This window comes from Seriola aureovittata, chromosome 10 (genome assembly GCF_021018895.1).
Source record: "Seriola aureovittata isolate HTS-2021-v1 ecotype China chromosome 10, ASM2101889v1, whole genome shotgun sequence".
Lineage (NCBI taxonomy): Eukaryota > Metazoa > Chordata > Actinopteri > Carangiformes > Carangidae > Seriola > Seriola aureovittata.
The window spans coordinates 10,773,107-10,797,390 of NC_079373.1; the positions used below are offsets into that span (position 1 = coordinate 10,773,107).

General features: G+C 40.7%; 2 protein-coding genes across 2 annotated transcripts; one reads left to right on the plus strand and one right to left on the minus strand.

Annotated features, from left to right (window-relative positions):
- The first annotated feature begins 91 nt into the window (after nucleotides 1–91).
- On the plus strand, nucleotides 92–15,475 carry LOC130176421 (disintegrin and metalloproteinase domain-containing protein 10-like). The gene is made up of 16 exons (XM_056387508.1): nucleotides 92–259; nucleotides 2,441–2,591; nucleotides 4,538–4,656; nucleotides 4,809–4,967; nucleotides 5,514–5,614; nucleotides 7,401–7,550; nucleotides 8,502–8,594; nucleotides 8,686–8,869; nucleotides 9,173–9,336; nucleotides 9,454–9,637; nucleotides 10,404–10,554; nucleotides 10,661–10,844; nucleotides 10,951–11,059; nucleotides 11,162–11,382; nucleotides 11,483–11,609; nucleotides 12,413–15,475. The coding sequence occupies exons 1-16, from the start codon at nucleotides 193–195 to the stop codon at nucleotides 12,622–12,624; spliced, it is 2,376 nt and encodes a 791-aa protein (XP_056243483.1). The 5' UTR covers nucleotides 92–192; the 3' UTR covers nucleotides 12,625–15,475.
- Nucleotides 15,476–19,343: 3,868 nt separating this feature from the next.
- LOC130176864 (aquaporin-9-like) lies at nucleotides 19,344–24,074 on the minus strand. Its single transcript, XM_056388252.1, has 6 exons — nucleotides 23,973–24,074; nucleotides 23,557–23,683; nucleotides 22,361–22,498; nucleotides 22,040–22,158; nucleotides 20,950–21,167; nucleotides 19,344–20,416 (listed from the first exon to the last, which is right to left on the minus strand). Exons 1-6 carry the CDS (start codon nucleotides 24,072–24,074, stop codon nucleotides 20,209–20,211), a joined length of 912 nt encoding a protein of 303 aa, XP_056244227.1. The 3' UTR covers nucleotides 19,344–20,208.
- Between the last annotated feature and the right edge of the window lie 210 nt (nucleotides 24,075–24,284).

Consider the following 24,284-nt stretch of genomic DNA (forward strand, 5'->3'; position numbering starts at 1 on the left):
ATGTTCGCAGGCCTGGATCATGGACGCCTTTGGGGGGAAGGGATGCCAAGCCGCCCTGCGTCTGACGTCAGGGCGCAAAGAGAGAGAGAGAGAGAGAGGGGAGGCGATGAGAGGAAGCTGCAATAAACACACAGGGCGTCTGCGCCTATCTAAGTAGGACAATAAAGTGAAAACGGCATCAATGCTCTAACAATGGATCTATCAGACATGCTTCTTATCAAAGTTTTCCTCTTCGTGTACCTACTAAACTACACCCAAGGTGAGTGAAGCATTTTCAGAGAAAACCGTACACGCTGTGTTGATTCCATGAATCCGCGGCTGAGAGGAGCAGAAAGGCTGGTAGCCCGTTAGCTAACAGGAGGGATCAGCGGGGCCTGCTTGTTGTGAAGAGGACTGCACCCTTTTTGCCGTCTTACTTCTAGCTAACAAATGATACATAACGCAAAAGCGGACTTGGATTCGTGGGGTTGATTGGAATAAAGCGATATTGCTGAGTTGTTTCTGCGTGTTGTCACAGTTTTTATTGTCAGGTTTGGTTTGGTTTTGTTGTTATCGTGCGAATAGCGCCGACAGCCATTGTTATGAGAAGATGGAGATGCCGACTGGCTAAACGGACCGTTAGCTTTGTGCTAGCTAACACTTCAGCCACTAACATTAACAATTTTGTCAAAATACTAAGTTTAGCTTCTGACGTTATGTTATCTGAAACAGGCTAGCGATAACAATTTACGTGACATGAGTTTTCAGGGTTGCTGGCATAATTTTACTTTCTGTGTTGCCCCCGGTCACTGCAGTGTGTTCAGCTTTTCTCACTGTTTTCCAATTTAATGTTAGCCGCAATAACTTTGGATTAGAAAATAATGATTGTTGAAAATAATTCTCATGTATATATTTTGAAAGCAAAATGACCTCCCTGCAACCTGGCTGTTGTACCCATGCTATCATACAACTGCTATATACTGCTATTGCGGTTTTAAATCCAGTATAGTGAAATAAATTAGCTCTATATTACTTTTATTTAATGTTCAGATCTCAGTCACTTGCACTGTCCAAATTCTCCATTCACAATCCACACATTTTACACCTCAAATTGGATCCCTTGTCAAACTGTCAAAAGTAGCAGTTATTGTCATTTCACACATTTGGCCAATTCCGTGTGGTAAAATTAACATCAAAATATGTTGATATTTGTGCTTAACCACGTTATTTTATACTTATTATGTTGGTTTGTGTAGGTTGTTGAGTATTTCTGATGGTTTCGTATGATCACGGAAAAGTAGAAATCAGGAATCCTTGTGTTTACTCAGTGTTTATTGTCCTATGTGTTGTAGGCCTTGAGGAATTAAGGTATTTCAGAATAGTCATGGCCTTCACTTCTCATAGTCACCTCAATGAAAAATTTAATGTTAGCACCTAAATATTTCATAATGCACATGACTGGAGAAGTAGCTGAAGCCTGGACTACTTACCCATCTTTGTTACATACTTACTCTGAATCCTGCAATCTATGGCCCACTAGTCAGGCATAATTATATGCCAGAGAGTACTAATTACATATACTGTATTTACTTAAAATACTTTCTTTTGATTTATATGTTATGGGGCAAATATGCAAGTAGAAGTAACTTTCAGAAGGGCTTAAATGGCCTGAACAAAAATACTATGTTTCCTTGAAATGGAGTTTGTCCAAATGCTTTTGAGTGTGAAGCAGTTGGTGAAATGGGTGGAGGCGCTCGAGAATCTTTCTCCTTCGAGCCCACCACCCACTCTTCTGTTGGCGAAATAATTATGCTGTGACACTGGGGGCTGTTGTTTAGCACAGCTCCAAAACTGGCATCCATTTGACTTAAATAGATTTAGCAGGGTTTTAAAAACAGGCCATGCTGGTTTGCTGTCATTTTCCATCATTTTAATCCTGCCTGTCAAATATCTGCCTGATCATCCATTTTATCAGCACCCAAATTATCTTAACATGTACCATGTCTTAGTTATTTACTCTGATACATAGCTGTTATACTCTAATATCACTTAAAAGATTAAAATAATGTATCTAATGCTTTAACTATATTGCCTAACATACAAAACAAGTGTTTCTGTCTTAATGCAATCTGCCAAGAATAGCGGATGTGGTAGACACTCTGTTACGAAGTTATGCACTTGGGTGTTATTGTTTTATGCCCAATTTTTGGTTGTGTACATTTTATATTTTATATGTATATTTTTGTGCTACCTTTTAAGTAATATTCTTTTATTTAATTTTTGTGTAATGATCTCTGAGACACATGTATACGCACACATTTTTGATTATGTACAGTGCATGCAAAAAAAACCTAAAAAAAAGACAGAAAAATTGTGTCCATACACCTGGGATGACTTTCATTAGGTGTGAAATTTCCTTGTTTTTGGTGATAACAGGATTTCCTCTGTTCTTTTCAAACAGGACACTACAGAAATCCCCTGAACAAGTACATCCGCCACTATGAAGGCCTGACTTACGACACAGAGCTTGTGCACAGCAAGCATCAAAGGGCCAAGAGGGCGCTATCTCATGAAGACAAGTTCCTTCATTTAGATTTTCATGCCCATGGAAGGTTTGTCAGTTTTTCCAGATATTAACCTAAAGGGAAATTCTGCCTCTCTGTCTATTTTTATGTCTCTCTCTGTTTATTTATTTGCAAAGCTCATCCCCTATGCCGACATTGTTTATGAGAAAAAGGTGGAGGTCGGCTCTAGCAGAGATTGCGGAGTGCTTGAAAGATGTTTACATTTAATGCCTGTTTTATGAAATCATAGACCGTGTCAGGGGCATCACTTTGAGACTGTGGTGAGGATGGATTTTAATTCTCAGCTTTGGTTTTTTTCTGTGTAGTTTCTATAAGTTTCTCCATTAGAGCTAAAACAATTAATTGATTGATCGATCAACAGAAAATGAACAGGCAACTGTTTTGATAGTTGATTAATGGTTTCAAGCAATAATACCATATATTTCCTAGATCCAGCATCTCAGTTTTGCACATTTGCTGCTTTTCTTTGTCTTATGTGATAGTAAACTCATAATTTTGGTGTTTGGCAATGTTGGTTAGAAAAAACAAGATATATGAAGACACAAACTTTGGCTTTAGATAATTGTAACTGTTTTTTTTGTTTGTTTGTTTTTTACTATTTTCTGACATTTTACAAGATAAACAATTAATCGATTTGATTGATCGAGGAGATTGATTGAGGAGATTAATCAATAATGAAAATAATTATTAGTTGGGGTTGTCGTGATTTTCTGCCATATTCTATATACATGCTGCTCAGGTGAAATAGAGACTGAAAGTGTTTGTCTGTATGTTAGTTAGCCATTTGATGGATTGGGTGTTTTCAATCACTTGATACCTGGGTGGGAGCCCACTCAAGGCAGGCATGGATGGATGAATGGGTGGATGGATAGATAGAAGGATAGATAGATGGATAGATAGATAGATGCATACTTGCATACATATAGTCCTTGTTGTGGTTTCTCATCCAGCATTTTGAAGAGGTGGTGGTGTTTGATAGAAAGTGTCCACACTCTCCATGACAAAGTCAAGACCATCTGGCTGGGAGCTTGGCAAAGGCTGTTTATCATCCTGCCTGTAGCAGGGCCTGCTGTTCCTAAACTCTGATGGTGCTTAATAGGGAAGAAAACGATAAGAGCTGTGCAAACAAGCACATAGAAGGAAGATGTCTGTTCCTTTGAAAGGCAGGAATGTGTCAGCTTCTTTTCCCTTTGACTTCATGACAAAGCTACAGACACAACTCAAATTCTTACATTTAATTTGGAGCACCACCCACATTCCCCTTGCCAGGCTTGAACAAAATGTCTATATATGTCTGAAATAGCTGATATTTTACTGCATCCTGGACTTTGTGCACCTTACATTTACCCCCTGAGACTAAGTCTTAACAAAGTAACTGTTATTCAACAGATATTGTACACATACAGAGTAAGCTTTGTGTGCCATCATGTCAACTTTGACCATATTTTTCTGATCTAAAGTTTTCCCAAAGCCGTCAGTCAGCTGCTGTGCACCGACCTCCAGAACAGTAACTTACACACAATACAAGCATACAATAAGAACACTGTGTAGGTGTTACATGAAACCAAAGCTTACTGACACATATTTGTTTCTCTGTTTTCAACAAAAAAGTCAGCATTGTTTCAAGTTGTCCTAATTTCCTGTTCCCCTTCCTTGAAAGATAAAGACTGCAGTTTCTCTTCTCCCCCTCTGCAACAGAAAACTTTTAAGATGTTTTTCTCTCTGCCAAACCATGCCCTTGCTTTCACCCGTTTTCCCCTTTCATTTGCATTTTCCTTTTTCTCAAAAGCTGGGGGAATATTGCTTACCCTAACCCTTACCTCTAAAAAGAAAAAAAGTGAAGCCAAATTCAGATCCACACCTAAATCCATAGGCTCCCGCTCTGTGACATGAATAAATGAGGAGACATCCAGGACACAAACTTCTTGCAATATAAGTAACAGTAACAGTTGTCTTATTGTCTTTGGTTGCAGGCATTTTAATTTGCGAATGAAGAGGGATACCACCTTGTTTTCCCAAGATTTAAAGGTTGATGTTTCAGGAGAAGAAATTCCATTTGATACCTCTCATATCTACACTGGAGAAATCTTCGGTGAGACTGTACTTTTAATTTAAATCCACCAGTTTTAATCTACTTCTTAATAATGAAAGCAGTAATGCAGACCTAGGCATTTGTTGTGTGTCGTGTTTTCTGATCCTGTGTGAATCCTCTGACACCTGTTCCTCTGTAATTTGGATTCCCAGGTGAGAAAGGTACCCTGACTCATGGCTCAATTGTGGATGGTAAGTTTGAGGGCTTCATTCAGAGCTACCACGGCACCTACTACGTGGAGCCTTCTGAGAGATACTTGGGGGGCAAAGATGTGCCCTTCCACTCTGTCATCTACCACGAAGACGACATACGTAAGTCCCCAGGAACTTCAGTTGCACAAATACTTTGATAGCCAGTCGTTGTAACTACCGGGTTTGTGTAATTGGATGCGTGTATATGTAAATGTGCGATCGGGAAAGTGCAAGGTTAGGGCAGTTGAGCTGATGGAGTCAGACTGGTGTAGTCGCCCCCCAGGGAGCAAAGATACCTGAGGTGCTCATTAGCTGAGTAACACGATCTTTCTCTTGGGCTACTGACTCATTTAAGCAGTCTTTACACTGCTGGTACTGGTAGTGAGCACCAAGCACACTTCACTACACTTGCACCCCGTAATTTCAAATCATCTGTGTACATATAGTATGTGGCTGAGGGGCAAATTAAACAGAAATAAGAGAAGAATTGCTAATGAGAGTCACAGGAAAGTAACAGCTCACACAGCAAAGCTAGGCTCAAGTGGCGTGTAAGTACATCCATTAGCTGATCATGAATAGCGCCAGAAATAGAGTGACTCAGGGGGTTAAGTAGCTAACATTGTCTCCCATAATCCTAACAGTGTTGTGTCTGCCTCTCTCACTCAGACTACCCTCACAAGTACGGCCCAGAGGGAGGCTGTGCTGATAGCTCAGTGTTTGAAAGGATGAAGAAGTACCAAGCCTCTGCCGTAGAGGAGCCACCCAAGGTGAACTTCACCACACACACCACAATAAATCCTCACAGTGTTGGGGAAACTGATAGTTTGATTTTTGAGGGTTTTTTTTTTTTTTTTTTTTTTTTTTACATTTTTTCTACTTTGTCAGGGTCACAGATACCCATAGAGGCTTTTTTAAAGTTTCTGTGTGCAGTTTGCACTTATATTGACGGATGAGAATAGCCTGTCTCAGCTTAATTAATGGATGTCTACATGATAAATTGGTAGCTTAGGAAAACAAGTTGTTCTTTGCTGAAAGTGTTATATGTCATTCTAAAGTAGGGCTGTGCATAGTAATGCCTGGTTTCCTGTTTGAAAATTGAAAACTCAGAGCCCGGAAATACACAACAAATGGCACAAATAGCAAATGTCCATCAAAGTATTATCCCATTGAAATATTGGATGTTCAAACTCTATGAAAAAAGTAACGTTCCTACTCCTCAAAACAATATTCATTTAATTAAGCTTAGATACAGTAATGTGAATTGGTCAAACATTGGTTAACATGTATACAAGTGTAACCAGCACAGTCACAGTCAAAACTTAACCTTGTGTTAATCTAATGGTTTTGTTTTTTCAACAAATACTTACATGCATAAATACAATATAATCAATGTATAGTAGCAGTGACATGTTTGGAATTACTACCAAAAAATGCATTCATGTGATTTGCTGGAGTGTATGTTCATATAAAGAGGAAGTGGATCGGAGGTTTGATGTCATATAATTTCTTTGTAAATTCTGAAATCACATAAGTGTTTAAGTTAATTCTATCAGCCAGTCATCTTAAGAGAAGTTTCATGTTGTATTTCTTTTCATTTGAGAGGAGCTGTTACTGATTTCATAGTCCTCCTTGAATTGAGGAAAGCTAGGTTAATCACACTGCCCAGCATCCCATAAATCTAGCCCCGGCTTGTGCCTCCTATGTATTATCATTACATTCAAGTCACAGAGCTAAGCACCCAATTTTCTGGAAAATAACTACGCCGCAATCTTTGAAAAACCTGAAAGGCCATTTAACAACACTTACTGCTGTTCTGAAGGTATTTCCAGAATCTTCAAAGACTCTTTCAACCGAAGAACGATTTTCACCCTTTTTCTCAAGTTGTGCCTCCTTTTCTAAACCAAACACAGATGCAATTTGTATCATATGAACCAAAAATAAAAATGCTATTATTATTATTTGTACTGATATACACTAGTTTCTTTCCAATTTATTTTCATACCACATAACTTGTAGTGTTTTACAAAAAGAACAATGGCATACATACCTGCATAAAAAAACAAACAAAATTAAACTCTTCTTTTTAATCTTTAAACTTTTTAATTAAAATTTTTTATCAGATGGAAAACCCTGAGATCAGTGTAACTAAGATTAACTGGTATTTTTTTATTTTACTAACCAGATGCTTTCCCTTATGCTTGTAATGGTAATACATGAAGAAACAAACTGGAGCTACTTAAAACTGCACACAACATGAAAACGGCAACCACCACTTGTTGGTCTGAGTTTGTAAAAAAGGACATTCCTTTAACTGGATGCTTAGTGTGGTTTTTTCTTGTTCTTTCCTCTTTTCCCACTATATCCTCTTATGTGACATAAGAAGCACATGTTCCTCAGCGCAGTTGCCGTCCATGAACATGCTGCAGCTGGAAAACCACAGCCTAAAAATACCGGACATTATTTATTTAGCCACTGTTTGGTTGAAGATGCAATATATATGTTTTATTTAACTGTCTATTTCCTACTCTCCATTCCCTGTGCTGCTCACACCAGGAGCTCCACACTGAGGATGGCTCCTATGACCCCGTGCTGCTCAGGAGGAAGAGGATGGCCCAGGCTGAGAAAAACACCTGCCAGCTTTTCATTCAGACTGACCACCTCTTCTACAAGTACTACAAGACCAGAGAGGCTGTCATTGCTCAGGTAATACACACTCAGTGTATTCACTTGACTCATGCTACTGGGCTGCTGTTAAAATGAGTTTTACACAGTGAGTGTGGAGGGCTTTTGTCTGGTGATGTTGGTGCAGAGGCACTTTTTTAACCATCAGAAACGGCTCATTAGTGCTGAGTTTAAAGGATAATTAGTATTGGAATAATAACACCTCTTACTCAGTGCAAGGGGTGAGTCATAACACTTTCAATAGAGGAACAAAAAAAATAACTCAAGGGTTCACTTTAGGGTTGTGTGCAGTAGTGTTTTGAATTTTAAGTCAGAACCTAGGAGTACACAAAAAATGTAACAAGTAGTAAATGTCAGTAAAAGTGTAATTCCAATGGAAAAAGTAAAGAATAGTATTTTGGAAATACTGGAGTTCTTGCAGAGAGTTTGATGAGAAGATTGATATCCATCTGTCAAACAAGATATAGTGTGTAAATTACCTGTTAATTCCTCCTAGTTCTCTTCATGCTAAGCTAAGCTAAGCGCCTGCTGTTGGTAGCTTTACATTTACTGAACAGTTATGACAGTGACATGAACTTCCACATCTAACTAATGAAAAGAAAGCCAATGAGCATATTTCTCAAAATGTTAAACTATTCCTTTAAAATTATTTAAAAAAAAGTGTGATACTGCTCCTCAAATACATTGTGAAATAATTAAACTTGGCTAATTTTGGCTGCTGCAGTGTTTGTTAGTCTAACATTAGTTAAGCCACGGACACTGCACAGAATACAGTGACACTAACAATTTATTTATTTACCTCTTTACAAGCATAGCGTACACTTGGTGTTGTGTTATTGTATATTTGCACACATTACACACTGAATCTGGCAGTGAAATGTGGGTTTAGTCAACAGGCTGTTGAAACTGTGTTTAGATCCTCACAGCTCAAGCCTTTTCATCCAGTGCTGTGTGTTACCTTTTCTGCTTCAGATCTCCAGCCATGTCAAGGCCATTGATGCGATCTACCAGGGCACAGATTTCATGGGCATTCGCAACATCAGCTTCATGGTGAAAAGGATCAGAGTAAGTCTTGTACTGATGAATTGATTTTCAGTTTACATTTTATATTTGGTCACCGCTTTTTCCCTGAACTCATCCTCATCCCCCTTCACAGATAAACACCACCAATGATGAGAGGGACAGGTCCAACCCGTTCCGCTTTGCCAACATTGGCGTGGAGAAGTTCCTGGAGCTCAACTCGGAGCAGAACCATGACGACTACTGCTTGGCTTATGTTTTCACCGACAGAGACTTTGATGACGGAGTGTTGGGCTTGGCCTGGGTGGGAGCCCCCTCAGGTACTGAAAGACAATTCTGTGTATCATCACTGATGAGCAATAGCAAACAGTCTGTCCTATTTTTAAAGCGAGATGTGAATAAATTCCTAACCAACAGATGCAGGTTTTAACCCATTATATAACACATCACAGTCTTTGTACTGGGTTGTGGGCACATTATCACCCAATCTTGGTCAAATGTTGGACTATTCTAGAAAAGAATAATGAATAATTGTAACTACCATAATCAGATTTCCTCTCCTTAACGAGCAAAATCCTTCGTGTTTTTTAGCTCTGGTTCCAACCTGTGCTTTTCCTTCTCAGGGAGCTCTGGAGGCATCTGTGAAAAAAGCAAGCTGTACTCAGACGGAAAAAAGAAGTCTCTCAACACTGGTATAATCACTGTACAGAACTACGCCTCCCACGTACCTCCAAAAGTCTCCCATATCACTTTTGCTCATGAAGTAGGACACAACTTTGGCTCCCCGGTGAGTTACTTGGATGTTCCACATTTATACATGGTGAGAAGGAATTTATAAGGGGCTCGTACACTTTGTCCCTTCTTCTTTTAACCTGTGATTTTTCTTTTCCTTTCTCACCCTCAGCATGACTCTGGATCTGAGTGCACCCCTGGAGAATCCAAGAGCCAAGACAAGAAGGAGAAGGGCAATTATATCATGTATGCAAGAGCTACATCAGGAGACAAGCTCAACAACAATAAGTTCTCCATATGTAGCGTTCGCAACATCAGCCAGGTGCTGGAAAAAAAGAGAAGCAACTGCTTTGTCGGTACGTTTTAATGTTTATGCTTGACCTTGGTACTAAGCTTTGTTCCAGACATGTAAATGGAAACCACAGTATGACTCTGATTCTTACTTGTACTGGAGAGTGTAGGAGATTTTGAAGCCCAGTGATGGCTGGAAAGTTAATCCATGTAGCTAAAAATGCACCAGGACTCCAGCTGGTATTGCCTTTGAAAAGCAATATTGGCATCAGTCCAGTATTATTTTTACTGACAGTATTTGGCCGATTGTGCTATTTGTGATGTCTGTTTCTTATCTTTTTTTTGCATCACTTAATACAACTTTCGTTAGCAACCTAAATACTTCTCAATCATTCAGTTACTTAACCATAAGATTGGCATGTCTACAAAGTCTTATTAGTTCTGCACACAGTATCAAGCATATCTTGGCTGATATTAGTGGAAAAATATTTAAATATTCATGTTAGCTTCCAAAAGTCTTGGTGTACCTGAACTGCCTGATATTTCAGCTTTTTCACCAACAGACTAGTGAGAGTGTTTGTTTGGGTTTAATGCTGCGTTGGGCTTTCCAGAGGGTGTGTTTGCTTTTGAGCAAACACTTTAACACTGATTTTCTGTCTCTATTATTGCTGCAACTTATTCTCTTCACAGGAGTATTTGTTTGGTTTGGCTTTGTAATGAGACGTGTTTTGTAGTAACTTTTAGTCCCATGTGCCATAAGTCAAAGAATCAAACACGGTTTTCTAGTTTTGGGGGACCAGGCTCAATGTTTATTCTTTCTTTCCCAAACAGAGTCTGGCCAGCCCATCTGTGGTAACGGGCTGGTGGAGCCAGGAGAGGAGTGTGACTGTGGCTACAGCGATCAGTGCAGGGACCAGTGTTGCTATGATGCCAACCAGGCTGACAACAAGAAGTGCAAATTAAAGCCCAACAAAGTCTGCAGGTAGACGGGGATGTTATTTTTAAATTTTTGTTTGATGTTTCATGAGAAAGACCTGCCTGCTCATTTGTGATGACTTTTGACTCAACACCTGTCTCTTGCCCACCAGTCCCAGCCAGGGTCCTTGCTGTACTGCCGAGTGCACATACAAGGGTCGTAATGACAAGTGCAGGGAGGAGTCAGAGTGTGCTCACCAGGGCATGTGTAATGGAGTCAGTGCCCAGTGCCCCACGTCTGAGCCCAAGGCCAACTTCACTGCCTGCCACGGAGAGACTCAAGTCTGCCTCAATGGGGTGGGTGACTGAAGACTTAACACCTTGAAGAAATGGTTGTTATAGCAACTTCATATTCATACCAGTCAGTGTCTAATCTCGCCTGTCTTCATGCTCCTCCCTGCAGGGCTGCTCTGGCTCCATCTGTGAGAAGTATGGGCTCGAGGCGTGCACCTGTGCCAGCCAAGATGGCAAGGACGAGACTGAGCTTTGCCACGTGTGCTGCATGGAGAAGAGTGAGCCATTTACCTTTTTCCCACCTTGAAAATAAAATACACTTGTGATTTGGTCTTTTTTTTATTTGAATTGTTCTGACTATCTGCGATCCATCTCCTCAGTGAATCCCAACACGTGCAGCAGCACCGGATCAGAGCGCCTGGCTCGTTTCTTTAATAAGAAAGTGACCACGCTGCCAGCCGGCTCGCCTTGCAACGACTTCAAGGGTTACTGCGACGTGTTCATGAAATGCCGTCTGGTGGATGCAGACGGACCACTTGCCAGGCTAAAGAAGGCCATCTTCAACCCGGAGCTCTACGAGAACATTGCAGAGTGGATCGTGGTACGTGTAGACTTCTTGATTCTTCATTGCATGATTAGTTATTATTATGAGGTGTCTTTGTATTGATAGTGTTTGATCTGTTCCTCATTTTCTTCTCTAGGCCCATTGGTGGGCAGTGCTGTTGATGGGGATTGCCCTCATCATGCTCATGGCTGGCTTCATTAAGATCTGTAGTGTGCATACACCGAGCAGTAACCCCAAACTTCCCCCTCCCAAACCACTTCCAGGTGAGTCCAGAGGTTTACAAAGAACGTTTTGTCATAACAGAGAAAAAGAGGCTTATCATATTCAGCTAACAATTACAATTAAATGCAAACTAATACACCACCTACTGAGTGTAATGAGCTTTATGATTAATTATTTTTCTAGTTAACACATTGTATGTATAGTGCATCACCTCCCACTCCTACATTAAAATGAAATCTGTTTAAACTGTTTTCCATACTTGAATGAATAGAAAGGTTTGGTCATATTCAGGCTCTGATCTTGTACCAAATACCGGGATAACAGATATTAGTTAATGTATTGCTTTAATTTGTCAAACTGTTAATGTGCACAGTGGAATAAACTCTTAGAATTTATAAATAAATTTAAAAAAATAAGCGTGTGGTTAAGTATTATAAAGGTCACGATTTTTCCCAAACCCCCAAAGCCTGTTGTGTCATACAATATATTTTAATTTAGGCCCAACAGAACTTTTACAATCAAAATGAAGTGTCTCTCATTAGCACACTGTCTGCCTGTTAACCACATACCCAAACACTGATGCCTGCAAATGTCAACGATGTCGTGTAATTTATTTCTATAGTTTTCCATAGTTCGGTTGTTTCCTCCCACTTGATATACAGTAAACTCTTTACAAGTCACAAATTCCTCCATTTGTTGTGGAGGCAAAAAATGAAGACAGCTTTAGTTTTGGGACTCTGGACATTTCTTCTGGCTCGATTCTCAAATGAAACAGATTTTGTTTAAACTGTCGATCTTATGATTTGTCTCTTAACGAGCTCATCTAAAACTTTTCTCCTGACAGGCACTTTGAAGAGGCGGCGAGCGCAGCAGCATGCTAACTCCCAGGTGCAGCACCAGTCTCAGCACCCGCACTCCCACCAGCACGGCCACGGCGGTCACGGCGGGCACGGGGGCCAGCGGCAACCCCAGAGGCAGCCTCAGCGGCAGGCGCAGCCCCAGAGGCACCACCGCCAGCCCAGAGAGAACTATCAGATGGGCCAGATGAGACGCTGAGACCCTGCACCCCACCCCTTCCTCCCCCCCAATGCCTTGGCTCCTCCTTGTGCCTACAGTGGGAAACAAAAGCGTCACTCCATCCAAAGAAAAGCCTGACATGGTTGTTAGTCACCATCATATCCTCCATCTACAGACAAAACAGACACGTGGAAAAGAGAAAACACTATCTAGCAACTCAATTGGCTCTTTGTGGAGTGGACTCGACCATCAGCCATTTCCAATGCAGTGTGATCTAGCATCTTTTTCCACCTTTTTTTCTTTTTTTTTAAGGAGTGCCAAGGAGTTAAGGAATCATGTGTAGCTTTAGTACATTCTGTGATGTGTTTTTTTTTTTTTGTTTTTCTCTTTGGTTCTATTGCAACGTCTTCTTGAGTGACACACCCGTGGATGCTGGTGAATTGTTCTGTGCTTTTCTTTCGCCATTCAAGCCAGAAATGAGAGACGCTCAGAAGGGGATTTGCGGCACTTTTCTGATTTACACATGTCAAACGGCAAAAGACACAGGCTCCGGTCTCTCGTGCAGACAGTCTTCTGCATGTGACTGTACATATTTAGTGTATCATAAGTGAAAACAAACTATTTCTTCTACTGTAAATGTGTAATTCTTCACTTTTTTTCTTTTATTTTTTGGTTAGTGCTCTCAGGATTCTTAACACATAAAAGAAGGAATGATGGTTGTGAGGAGTTCCTTGGACATTGCTGTTGAGGATTTGAGGCCATCAAGTTCTCTTGTCAGTCGTCCAATCAGGTGGATCTCTTTCACGTTTAGATTGCTAGGTTTCAAAGTTGAACAACAAGGTCACCATATCCCACATTTTAGGCCTTCTTCGTTCAAGGTCCCTTTTTTCTTCATCCTTTTTTTTTTTATTGTCTTGCTATAACATCATGTTTTGCTCATGTTGTGTAACAAGCTAGATGAGGGAACAGAAAGGGAAGATCACCTAGTTTGGTATACCTTTTTATTGTCTTTACGGATTTTGATTTTGATAATGAAGAATGAATAACCACTAAATGAAGTTTATGATGATTCTACCTGTTGAGATATGAAAACAAGGGAAAGTGAAGGCTGCTGTGGCTTAGTTTAGAAACGAGAGTGTATCATGTTACAGAGTTAGTTTACATGAGTGTGGAAATAATAAATTTAAAAATGACTCCAGTGTGGATGTACAAAAAAAATGTAAAATTAAATCGTTCTATTATTCTTCAAGATAGCAAATCTAAGAACTTTTCAATGTGGGCATGCAGACACATTTATTAAATGTGACTATTAATTGACCAAGGTCTGTAATATTTGTATGTCACTCAACACTCTTTGCTTTGACAACTATTAATGTTAGTCTTTAAACAAGTGGAAGGAGCAGTGTAATGCGGCGGTATTGTCACACTATTCACAAACACATTCCTCAGTGTGTTCACTCGTTTCACTGGAGACAAGCAGCTGTTTGTGTTCTTTAAAACTCACCTGCGGTTTTTCTCCTGGTCAGATCTCATCATGGACTGAATCCCCTTAAGAGCTCATGAGTGCGGGCCTCAGTGTGAGTTTACATCAGCGTGCCATATAACTTTATAAAGCTGATCTCTGTGCACAGGTTTTATAAAACACAGGAAGCACCTGTAGAAGTTTCTGGAGCCACTTTAAAAAAAAAGGAAGAAATGAAGGAGATGTGATAGTTTTTGTCAGATTGTTTCACCTCAGGTGTTTTTTTGTTTTTTTTTTCCTCTCGCTGCAGCAAAGCATGAGGTACATTTTGGAAAATGACAACACTAAATGAAAGGATTTGAAAAATCTGGTATATTATGCAAAATCCCATGATTTATTTATCATGCAAACATTGTATCCACCAAAATAATGTGACAACTGAGCGAAAAGTTTTGCACAAATAATAAATCACGGGATTTTGCATTATATATTCAGCAAAGGATGTTTTTTTTCTGCTCTGACTTTATTTTATCCTGGCATTATTGTTTTTAAATGCATGCAATACTAATCTCAACTAATATCTTCCAACACTGTCCTGATGGTCGTAATAATCACACGTGTGCTCTGGAGGGGACAGAGAAATAATGTGTCTCACAGCTAACACTTTATTTCACATGGCAGATGAATTAGGCGGGTCGGCAGTTGCTACAACCTCTCATGTCTGTACAAAACGGAGCTCTTTTTAAATTTCATCGTCTAGGCTGGATCACGCCTGTTAGGCCTAGCGAACTTACATGTAAACTTGTACAGTACTTCGAAAATTTGCATTTCATTTGAAAATGAAAATTACATTTTGATACATCTGTTTCCTTTTTTGTATTCTAATTCCAGAGTAAGTTGTTCAAAGATGTTCATATGTGACAAACTTTCCTCTCCTCTAAGTTATTTATGTTCTTATATGTGCTAGTTGAACTGGAGTTTGCTTATGATACTTTTCTCCACCGTCATCAATGGTAAAAACAATTCAGTGTGATGGAGTTAATGTTACATTCTCATTTTTGTCTTCGTTATCCTGTGGCATGGTTTGGGTAGAAGAGCAGAAGAATAATGCCTGTAAATTTTACTTTCTTTTTAATTTCGTAGTCTTGGTACAGTTTTTAGATAAACGTGCACTGAAAATGTCCAAATTGAGTTGAAATGTTGTAGGTGATGTAGGCCGAAAGAACACAAGATTAAAAAGTAATACTACTGTCTGATTTTAATGTTCACTGTGTTTTATACAGTATCGGAAATTTTTGTTCACTTTGAACATTTTTACTAAAAAAAAAATTTCAAATTGTATTGTGCAAAGAGATGTAATTTTTGGAGTACTTGAAATGCATTAATTAAAAGACTCATTCAAAATAAAATAGACCCCTGTTTACTGTCTGTAAAGTGTGCACTCGTTGGTTTTTATTGTTTTATGTACGCTGAGGTCCGATACAGAGAATGAAATTAGAGGCCACTGATTTAACATGAAGAAGAGTTCACAGCTTGAGACTTGAAATTTACAGCTGCTTGTGTTACAAATGGATGTGGAGTTTTATCATGGGAAGAGTTGGATTTCAGTGTTTTTGCAACTACTTGGGACTGAAAGTCAGAATATCTCAGCCTCTGCCACAATGATTTTGTCCATTGTTTTTGTCATCTATTTGTCTAATAAACAATTACCTGACAAATACAAGCCTGTTGGAGGTGCCTGAACTGAGACTGTGACAAAATATATTGGAAAAGCATCTGCCCAATCCAGTTATTTATTGAGACATCTGAACCAAAAGCTTGTCTTTATAAATCCATATTGCACAGTTCAGATTATGCAGATGCTTTTCCTATATTTATTTTAATTTATATGTAAAAAATAAAATGAAATAATCTGTTTATTGCAAGTCTCCCAAAACTTGATTTGGTTACATCAGTGTAAGTACATATCCTGTAGAGCTGATTTCTTTTTTTTTCTTTTTTTGCAAAACAACTAAAAAAGGCCTCAAATGTTGTTAATACTAGAATGGTTCTTTTATCCTTTAAATGCTGCATGATAAAGAAATGTGAGGTTAAAAGGGATCTTAGGATGAATGATAAGAGTGACAATTGCAGCAGGATGAAGGATTGAGAAAAATCAGATTTTTTGCCCCTTGATGGTCTTTTCCTGTGGCGCTGGGCTCCTGAAGCCGGGTGCTGAACTGATCATTTACTGTGGTGAGTTCCTCAAGTTCCTGTTAAGCTGACCTTGTGCTAAATGCAGTATAGGGGCGTCCACACCAGAGGGAGCAGCTGCTGTGGCTGAAGTTGTTGGGACCAGAGGTTTTAGAGCAGCCTGTCAACATCAGCACCACGGACCCACTTCTCATCTCTTTTCATCTGTCTCCATCAAAGAGTGTTTCAGCCATCGCTGATAACTTTAACCTGGGAACTGGGAGCTCAAACTGTTGTGTGGGCTCGGTGATACTGCGTTATAAGTGAGTAAAGTTGGTAGAAAGGAATACAGGTGCTGTAATGTCCTGCACATGCAAACACAACTTACTCACAGGATAATTAGGATCCTGCGTTTGTGTGTTTTTCTTATTCATTGCCTATATTTATTGATGACTTTTTCCTCATGAGTGTGTTTGATGATGTAATGATGTAACAACCACAGGCAAGTGTACGTGAGATCCTGGAAGCACACATTTGCACATGCAGTGGAATGGCGCTTGCTATTGATTTTCAATGTGGATCCTCAGCTGCATGCGGCCGCTGGTTGCTACATGAACGAGCACAGTCACCCACAACAAGAGTTTGGGTTCAATATTTTGTGGATAACACAGGCGGTGAGTTGTTTTCCTGTAAGTTTATATTGTTGTCATTGCTGATGCTGTAGTCCATTTCCCTACAGCGCTCTTCAAACGGATGCCACTCTGTGCCTGAAACAGTGTCCCAGCAGAGAGCCCAGTGTCACAGACCCTGGTCAGTATTCTCCATTTAGATTTGCGGCTGTGTGCGAGGAGCTGACATCGCGGCCTTTAAGCGAGCAGTACCTTTTGTCTCTCCTCGCAGTGACAGAGCATGATTGTAAAAGTGGCACCGGCATGCTGCAGAGTGTCACCCAGACTGAACTAAGTGGCAGCCAGCACTCGCTCCAAAGAGCAGCTGACCCTGAGGACTGCAGAGCAAAGACGGCCAGTTCATTGTCCAGTATCAGAAACTTCCATTCAGTCAGTCTGAGGAGATTTAGACAGATTCAAGTTTGTATATCTCATGAAAAACATAAAGTCAGTGCTGGGTATAAGACGCTGCCACTTACTGTGTCTTTCCCTTTAATACAAAACAACATACAGACACACTGTTCCACACAAGTTTAGTTGAAGGCATTCATCATATTGAACCTGTGATTTGACAGAGAGGAAGACAAATGTGTTTGTACAGACCCGGCTCTCAGAAGACTGTGCCTTGTTCATAATGAGCGTCCTGTCAGTGCTTCATCAAAGCCCGGCTGATTCAGCTCAGTAATGTCGTCTACATCGCCCTGCATCGTGGCCGAGAGGTGAGAGACGAGAGGAGAGAATCACATGCACCTACACATGTATCGTTATTGAGCCGCCAGTCAGTCTATACAAAGTGATTTCCCCTCTGTTCAATGTATGCAATCCTGCACCGTGTACATGACAAACTGACGTGAACAATAATGTGATCTCTTTCCTTCCACCGTCAGGCCGTGTCTGATAAACTCACCCTGCAGCTCCACACTTCGCCCTTCAGATACCTCACCTTTCAGCGATGAGTATTTGATCTTCTTGTACTGGTTATCTGGTGCTGTTTCCTCCTCCAGGCTGACCCAGTGGGAGAGCTTTATCTGTTGCCCTGCTGGAGTCAGTGACCCCTCACCCCATCTCTGAAACGTGGTGAGCATGAAAGTTCGGTATTTGTGTTACCTACCTGCTTCTTCTCCTGGAGTTTCACGTGTCATTGAAGGCATCTCAGACCCTTATTTTTCAACTTTGCCTGCACTCACAGACAAATACTGAGCCAAAGCCAGAGATGTAAAGTAACTCAAGCACACATGAGGTACTTGTCTACTCCACTACATTTCAGAGAAAGATATTGTACTGTACTTCATACATCTGACAGCTCTAGTTGCTTTTTAGATTAAGATTTAATACACGAAACAAATGATCAGCCCCTAAAATATCAAGGTTTGTTATAGACTAATCTGCAGTAAAGTACATAACTAAAACAGTATATGAAGTAGTTAAAATGGTTGCCCTCCAACAGTTAATAGTAGTACTTTTTTATGCTGCAGTCTGCTGGGGCAGCAGCATGTCGGGCATGAGCACGAGGAGACTGGACAAGCTGGTCAAAAAGGCTGGGTCTGCGCTTGGCAGGAGTCTGGACTCACTCAGGACTGTCGTGGAGAGATGCATGCAGTGTAAGATGGAGGACAATACCAACCATCCTCTCCACAACATTCAGGCAGGACAGAAAACGTCTCATCTCACTGCGCTGCAGAACAGAGAGGTTCAGGAGATCCTTTGTCCCCACTGCCATCAGGCTGTAGAACAACTCAGCCAAAGGTATCTATCTATCTATCTATCTATCTATCTATCTATCTATCTATCTATCTATATCTATCTATCTATCTATCTATCTATCTATCTATCTATCTATCTATCTATACATGTATATTGATGCATGTTCATAAATCCTGGATTTTTCCATGAGGGTAATTGATCATTTTTGTGGAGTCTGGAGAAAGTTTGAATTCAAGACTTTTACTTGTAACTGGATAAATTTGCACTCTGGTATTGGTACTTTTGCTCAGGTAAAGGTGGCAAATACTTCCTCTTCACAGGATGCCAGGAAGGATTTTCTTACACTTTGTTTGCTTTAATTTTCCTGGTTAATTTCATTCCCTCTACATCCTCAACCCTCCAACAGTGGCATGACCACCTGTATCCACTGTTGGAGAGTTAAAATCAGACACCCAGATGAGACTCAGATCAACTTTGATATGCACAGGGACATTAGCTAGAGTGATCAGCTCATACAGGAAATATTTGTTTTAGCACAGCGCTCTGAGCTGACACTGCAGTGAGGCATAATCATCCTCTGCCATCGTTTCATCTAAACACAACAAATCCATCACTTATGTCGGCCCAATTGTTGTTGAAGGTGTTCAGTCTGAGTCTAATGAATGTACTTGTCTGCCACTGAAGTTTACTCAGAAGATTCATGTCGCTGTTACTGTCTTCTTTCACTTCGTCACGTAGATTATTACGGCCTGCACAGCAATTGAAGGGATGTATGAGGATATACTAGGGTAATATTGTGAATGCTGAAAGGAAAACGACATCAGCAAACTCGTTCAGTTTAACTGCGGCTGTCAGTGATAAATAAAATAGATGATGTCTCACTGATGAAGGGAAATGAGTCCCTGAGGTGAAGTTGATATTTGTAGAAACTTTAATGTAGACAAAACAACACTGAGTAAAATACAAATAATAATAATGAACAGGAGGGAGGTTTGCAAAAGAAGAAAAATAATTACAAGTTACGACAAAAAAAAGAAAAGAAAAAGAGGTTTTAAGTGAATATACAGATGGTAGCATCACAACCACTGAAGAAAATGGGAGCAAACCTAAAAGGAAACTGGCATGCATGTTAAGTGTATATTCAAATGAAGTGGGATATTTACAAGGTGCTATTTACAACACATCTATATGAAAAGTCATGACAATGTGAAGCAGGACTGCGACTTTCACGTGTTTATGAAACATAAAACATAAAAAGTGAAACTGCAGAGGAGACGACCCGGTGTTGGTTTGGACGACATTATCCACACTCCTTATTTAGTTCAACTAGCTGCAGTTTTTCAGTCTAAACAGTTTCCTAAGTTATTTTACTTTGTGTTTTGACCCGTATAGGTTTTAATGGTGCCATCACTGAGCTGGAAAAGCTTGTCTCTGCAGAGCATAACGTCAATCAGAAGTGTAACTACAGCCTATCCTGCTATTAATGGGTCTAGCACAGAGAGCACACTGACAGAGGAAGCCTGTCCTTACAGATGGACGGTGTGCTGGGTGTTAGTCATCTGACTGACAGTGAAACAGCTGAATCTGACCAGTCAGTCCTGGAGGTTAATGTCTCTTTTAGCTCATGGTGATCATCTCATATTTGTCCTTCAGACTGCTGTCCTCGTCGTCCTCGTCTTCTTCCTCCTCCTCTTCCTCCTCTTGGGGCTTCTCGGGCTCGTCGTGGTGGTGGTGCAGCTCGATCAGCAGGTAGTAGATGACGGCCGCAACAACTCCCCCCACCATGGGCCCTGCCACAGGGATCCACCACCAGTAGTCTGCAGTGCTGCGAACACCGACGTTATGAAAAGAGGAAAGGGTTAAACTCATCTCTGGCAGTCACTCAAGCAGCTGGCACAGAAGTCACTGCAGGTCACTGGTGCCATCACTGGATCATTCACAATCATCGACTGCATCTGTCGAGTGCATGTGACATTATATAACACTGGGGCTCATGTCAGCAGCTCAGGTCTTAATCAGTTTACTTCAATTAACAATCTCAATGAATAAAAAGAATGAAAGGTTCCACTTTGGAGGAGGTGGAGACAGAGAATCACAAACACATGTATATGTTTCCATAATGTGAACATACATTAAGATGTAACGTTTTTTTTTTCCCAATTAACATTATCTAATATAATGTTGTTCAGCACCCTGATCATTGCCTCAAGATCCACACACATTAAATCTGCCTGTATTTGATTCAACCCAAGTATATGACACAAAATAAACTTAATATAAGGCACTTCAGGAGGTTAAAAAAATCAATTTGTGTTAAAAAATAAGATCTCAATCTGTCTTGCTCTGTTGTACAGTTACCTAAAAACTTCCATCCCCCATCCTGCTACAGCCGTGAACAGTCGGGGTCCCAGGTCTCTGGCGGGGTTCAGGGGGTAGCCACAGTTCAGTCCCATGGACACGCCGATGGCCATGATGATCAGCCCGATGGCCAGCGGCTCCACGCCTTTAGGAGCTCCAATGTTTCCGCCATCGATGATAGCAAGGATACACAGCACCAGCATACCCGTGCCCACCACCTGAAGGAGCAGAGCGTCATTTAGTTGCAATACTGCCATTCTGTAGGGTGAACACAAAACATCATAACAAACACTCACTGGTAACTTCCCAATGACAGTGTTGATTGATTTTCTCTTTCCTCGTTATTTTTCTTTCATGCCATCCTGTTTATTTTGCCTTGACTTTTTAGGAGAGGAGAAGCTTTTAACTTCCTCACTCTTCTGTGCACTTTACATTCATTTATGTAAAGTGTGTTTGTATATATGTGAAGGTGTACATATTATATCTTTTATCATTTGTAACATACAAATAAATAAATAAGAAATCATTAAACTGTGTAGTTGGTACAGTTATCAGGCTTTATCGGATAGATTAAAATCACATTTGAACATTTTGGTCCATCATTCCCTCTAACTAGATATGTATCACTAAAACAAATAAGTCTTATCCTGATGGTTCAAATCTTTTTAGTGTTAAATGTTTAGGGTATTTATAGACCGTAGCCTCTTCCTCACCTCTAAGCACTACTGTTACACAGAGCTAACAAAGGGAACATTAACACGAGCACAGTCAGACTAATTAGATTTACCTCAGCGGTTCACCTGATGTGGTTTTCAACAGTTTTAATCTGGTAGACGAGTTATTTTTTGATCGCTGCACCGACTAAACAGACTGAAAATGGTGTTAAGTATAGATCTGACCTCCCAGAGGAAGCCAGGAAATGGGTCATTAGACCCAAAACCAAGCAAAAGTGGGGGTGTTCTCAGACTAAATGGGGCAATCAATTTTTGCATTAGCCACATTTGCCAGACTTTGCAGTATTTAGAGCCTGAATGGGAGCGGCAGGTCACAATGGAGGGCAGGTCATTGGGTCACAGCGACCAGAGCTCACCTGATCGATGAAGCCGCCGAGGACTGACAGGTGTCTCGCAGGGTAGGAAGCAAAAATGTGACCTGTTGCATTGATTCCTGTCACTGACAGAATCCCGCTGGTGAAGTCCATGAAAGCATCTGTGCAGAGGACAAACAGGTTGCTTTCATCCATGAGTTTCTCATATTGATGGACGTGTAGCTGAAATATTTTTACTGTAACGAATTCAGTTTTAAGACAGGGGTTGGGTTTTTTTAAATTTGGGAGAAACTAAGCCTCTGGAGATCATAACCAACAGTTGTTAAGCATGTATAGTGTAAGGGTAAAGTTCAGTGTATTCACCGTAGTATAATCCAAAAACTGCAGCAGCTCCAACGAAAGCACCAAGAAACTGAGCGATGACATAGAAGGGAAACTTCCAAATCTTCAGTTTGCCTAGAAGCACCATGGCCAGAGACACAGCAGGGTTCACATGGCCCCCTGGGACGGAGGACAAAGCACAGAGTGAAGGAGGGGTGCAGTGTGTGGGGGTGTCTGGCATGATATCCTCTCCATCATTAGCGAGGCCGTCACATTTACAAGGGGCAGCAGAAGGGGAGCAGCCCCCAGGGCAGTGCTGGGTTTTGTTATATATGTTCAAGAGCACAGAGGCAGAATAATGGTCACATATTGGAAATTCATCCTATAAGTCAAGAAAACAAAAGTGACCATTATTCCCCTCATTTTTTTAATCAAACTGGGCTCACATCCTGCAAAGTTTTTAAAGTTTAAAAGCAATTTACAAATCTGTCTGTCTTTGATCTTTCTTTATGAAATGCAATTGGTCCTTTTGATGTAGAACTGGAGGTAGCTGCTGCTCAGAGGAGGCGAGCAGTCTCATTTGGACTGAGTCTGGTCTGTAATAGACAGATGAACGAAGCCTATGATCAATGTAGTTTGCAGGACATTTAGCGCCCAGGGTTATGTATGACCCTGGAGAGGCCGTGCACTAGCACTAACAAATCAATGGTCAGTGCACATCCATTGAATCTGGACCGAGAGCTGGCACGTTCCTGCTGACACTGGAGTTGTGGAGGTGGCACATGGCTGGACAGGAAGCCATAAAGTTATATTATTACAAGCTGCAAGCCACATGAGTAACAATGTTTGGATTAAAACACATGCAAGCAACCTGTGTCAGACTGTTTTATATGTCCTGGCACAGGTCGTTTGTATCAACTAAGAATTATTCTAATGCATCACTGAGACTGTAGTGCTGAACAGGAGATTACATGTCAGCAAAGAAGCTGGATATGCAAACAACAAACTGTTAACAACTAACTGATAATGTATTTCAGTTGATTTGACAGGATGCCAATACCAGCAGCGTGGAAAATTGATCTCAGTGGCATCCATCAATAATTATTCATGAAATTATTTTACGTGCATTCAATCCAAATGACCATATCAAACACTGCCAGTGGGGTTCTGTGGCTCATGTGAGATGAATTTACAGAAATTGTGCAGAAGTGCTTACAACCAGATGAAATCATGTTTACCTGAGACTCCACCAGCCACGTACGCTGCCATCATCAGTCCCACAGAGAAGCCGATGTGGACGGTGAGCGGCTCACCAAGGGTGTTTCGACTGAGGACGGTCTGAGCGACTGAGCCACAGCCGAACAACTGACCAACAGGGAGGAAGAGAGCAACAGATTTTTACCAGTGTCTGTTCACTTAAATGTCTCTTTTTTTTTTTTAGGGAAATTCATCAACATTTATGAAGATCACCTTGAGTGGTCTGGACTTCAATAATAAACTGAAATTAACTTTAAATTAACTTTAAAATCAGTCACAAAGCAAACGCACTGTAGCGCACACCCTCACTGCACTGAAATACTCTGTTCTACTGCTCAGACCAAAGCTCAGATGAAAAAAAACAAAAAACAGCTTTATCAAACAAAGTTTCACTTACAACCAAGACGAACGTCCCCAGGAACTCTGCCAGGAATTCCTTGAGTATTCCATGTTTGAGAGCACAGTGTTGCCTCATGCTTCTCTTGTGTTGTATTTCCATGTATCTCTGTGCCAAATGCTGTTAAATCTGCCAGATGTCCAGCTGTGTGAACCACCGGAGATGATCAGAGGGCTCATGTCAAATCTCCACCTCTACACCGCTGCAGCCATTCAGCACAGACCATTGATCCATTTGTACAACCACCACATCGCACTCTCCTTGTCAGCCGGTCAACATGCAGAGGTTCACAGCAGAGGTGATGGACAGGTG

Coding starts and splice junctions, on each gene's coding strand:
- LOC130176421 (XM_056387508.1), top strand. CDS start 193: ATGGATCTATCAGACATGCTTCTTATCAAAGTTTTCCTCTTCGTGTAC. Junction 9,337..9,453: donor GACACAACTTTGGCTCCCCG/GTGAGTTACTTG, acceptor TCTCACCCTCAG/CATGACTCTGGATCTGAGTG. Junction 11,060..11,161: donor CGTGTGCTGCATGGAGAAGA/GTGAGCCATTTA, acceptor CCATCTCCTCAG/TGAATCCCAACACGTGCAGC.
- LOC130176864 (XM_056388252.1), bottom strand. CDS start 24,074: ATGGAAATACAACACAAGAGAAGCATGAGGCAACACTGTGCTCTCAAA. Junction 22,499..23,556: donor CGTGGCTGGTGGAGTCTCAG/GTAAACATGATT, acceptor CCTCCGTCCCAG/GGGGCCATGTGAACCCTGCT. Junction 22,159..22,360: donor AGTTTTTGGATTATACTACG/GTGAATACACTG, acceptor TCCTCTGCACAG/ATGCTTTCATGGACTTCACC.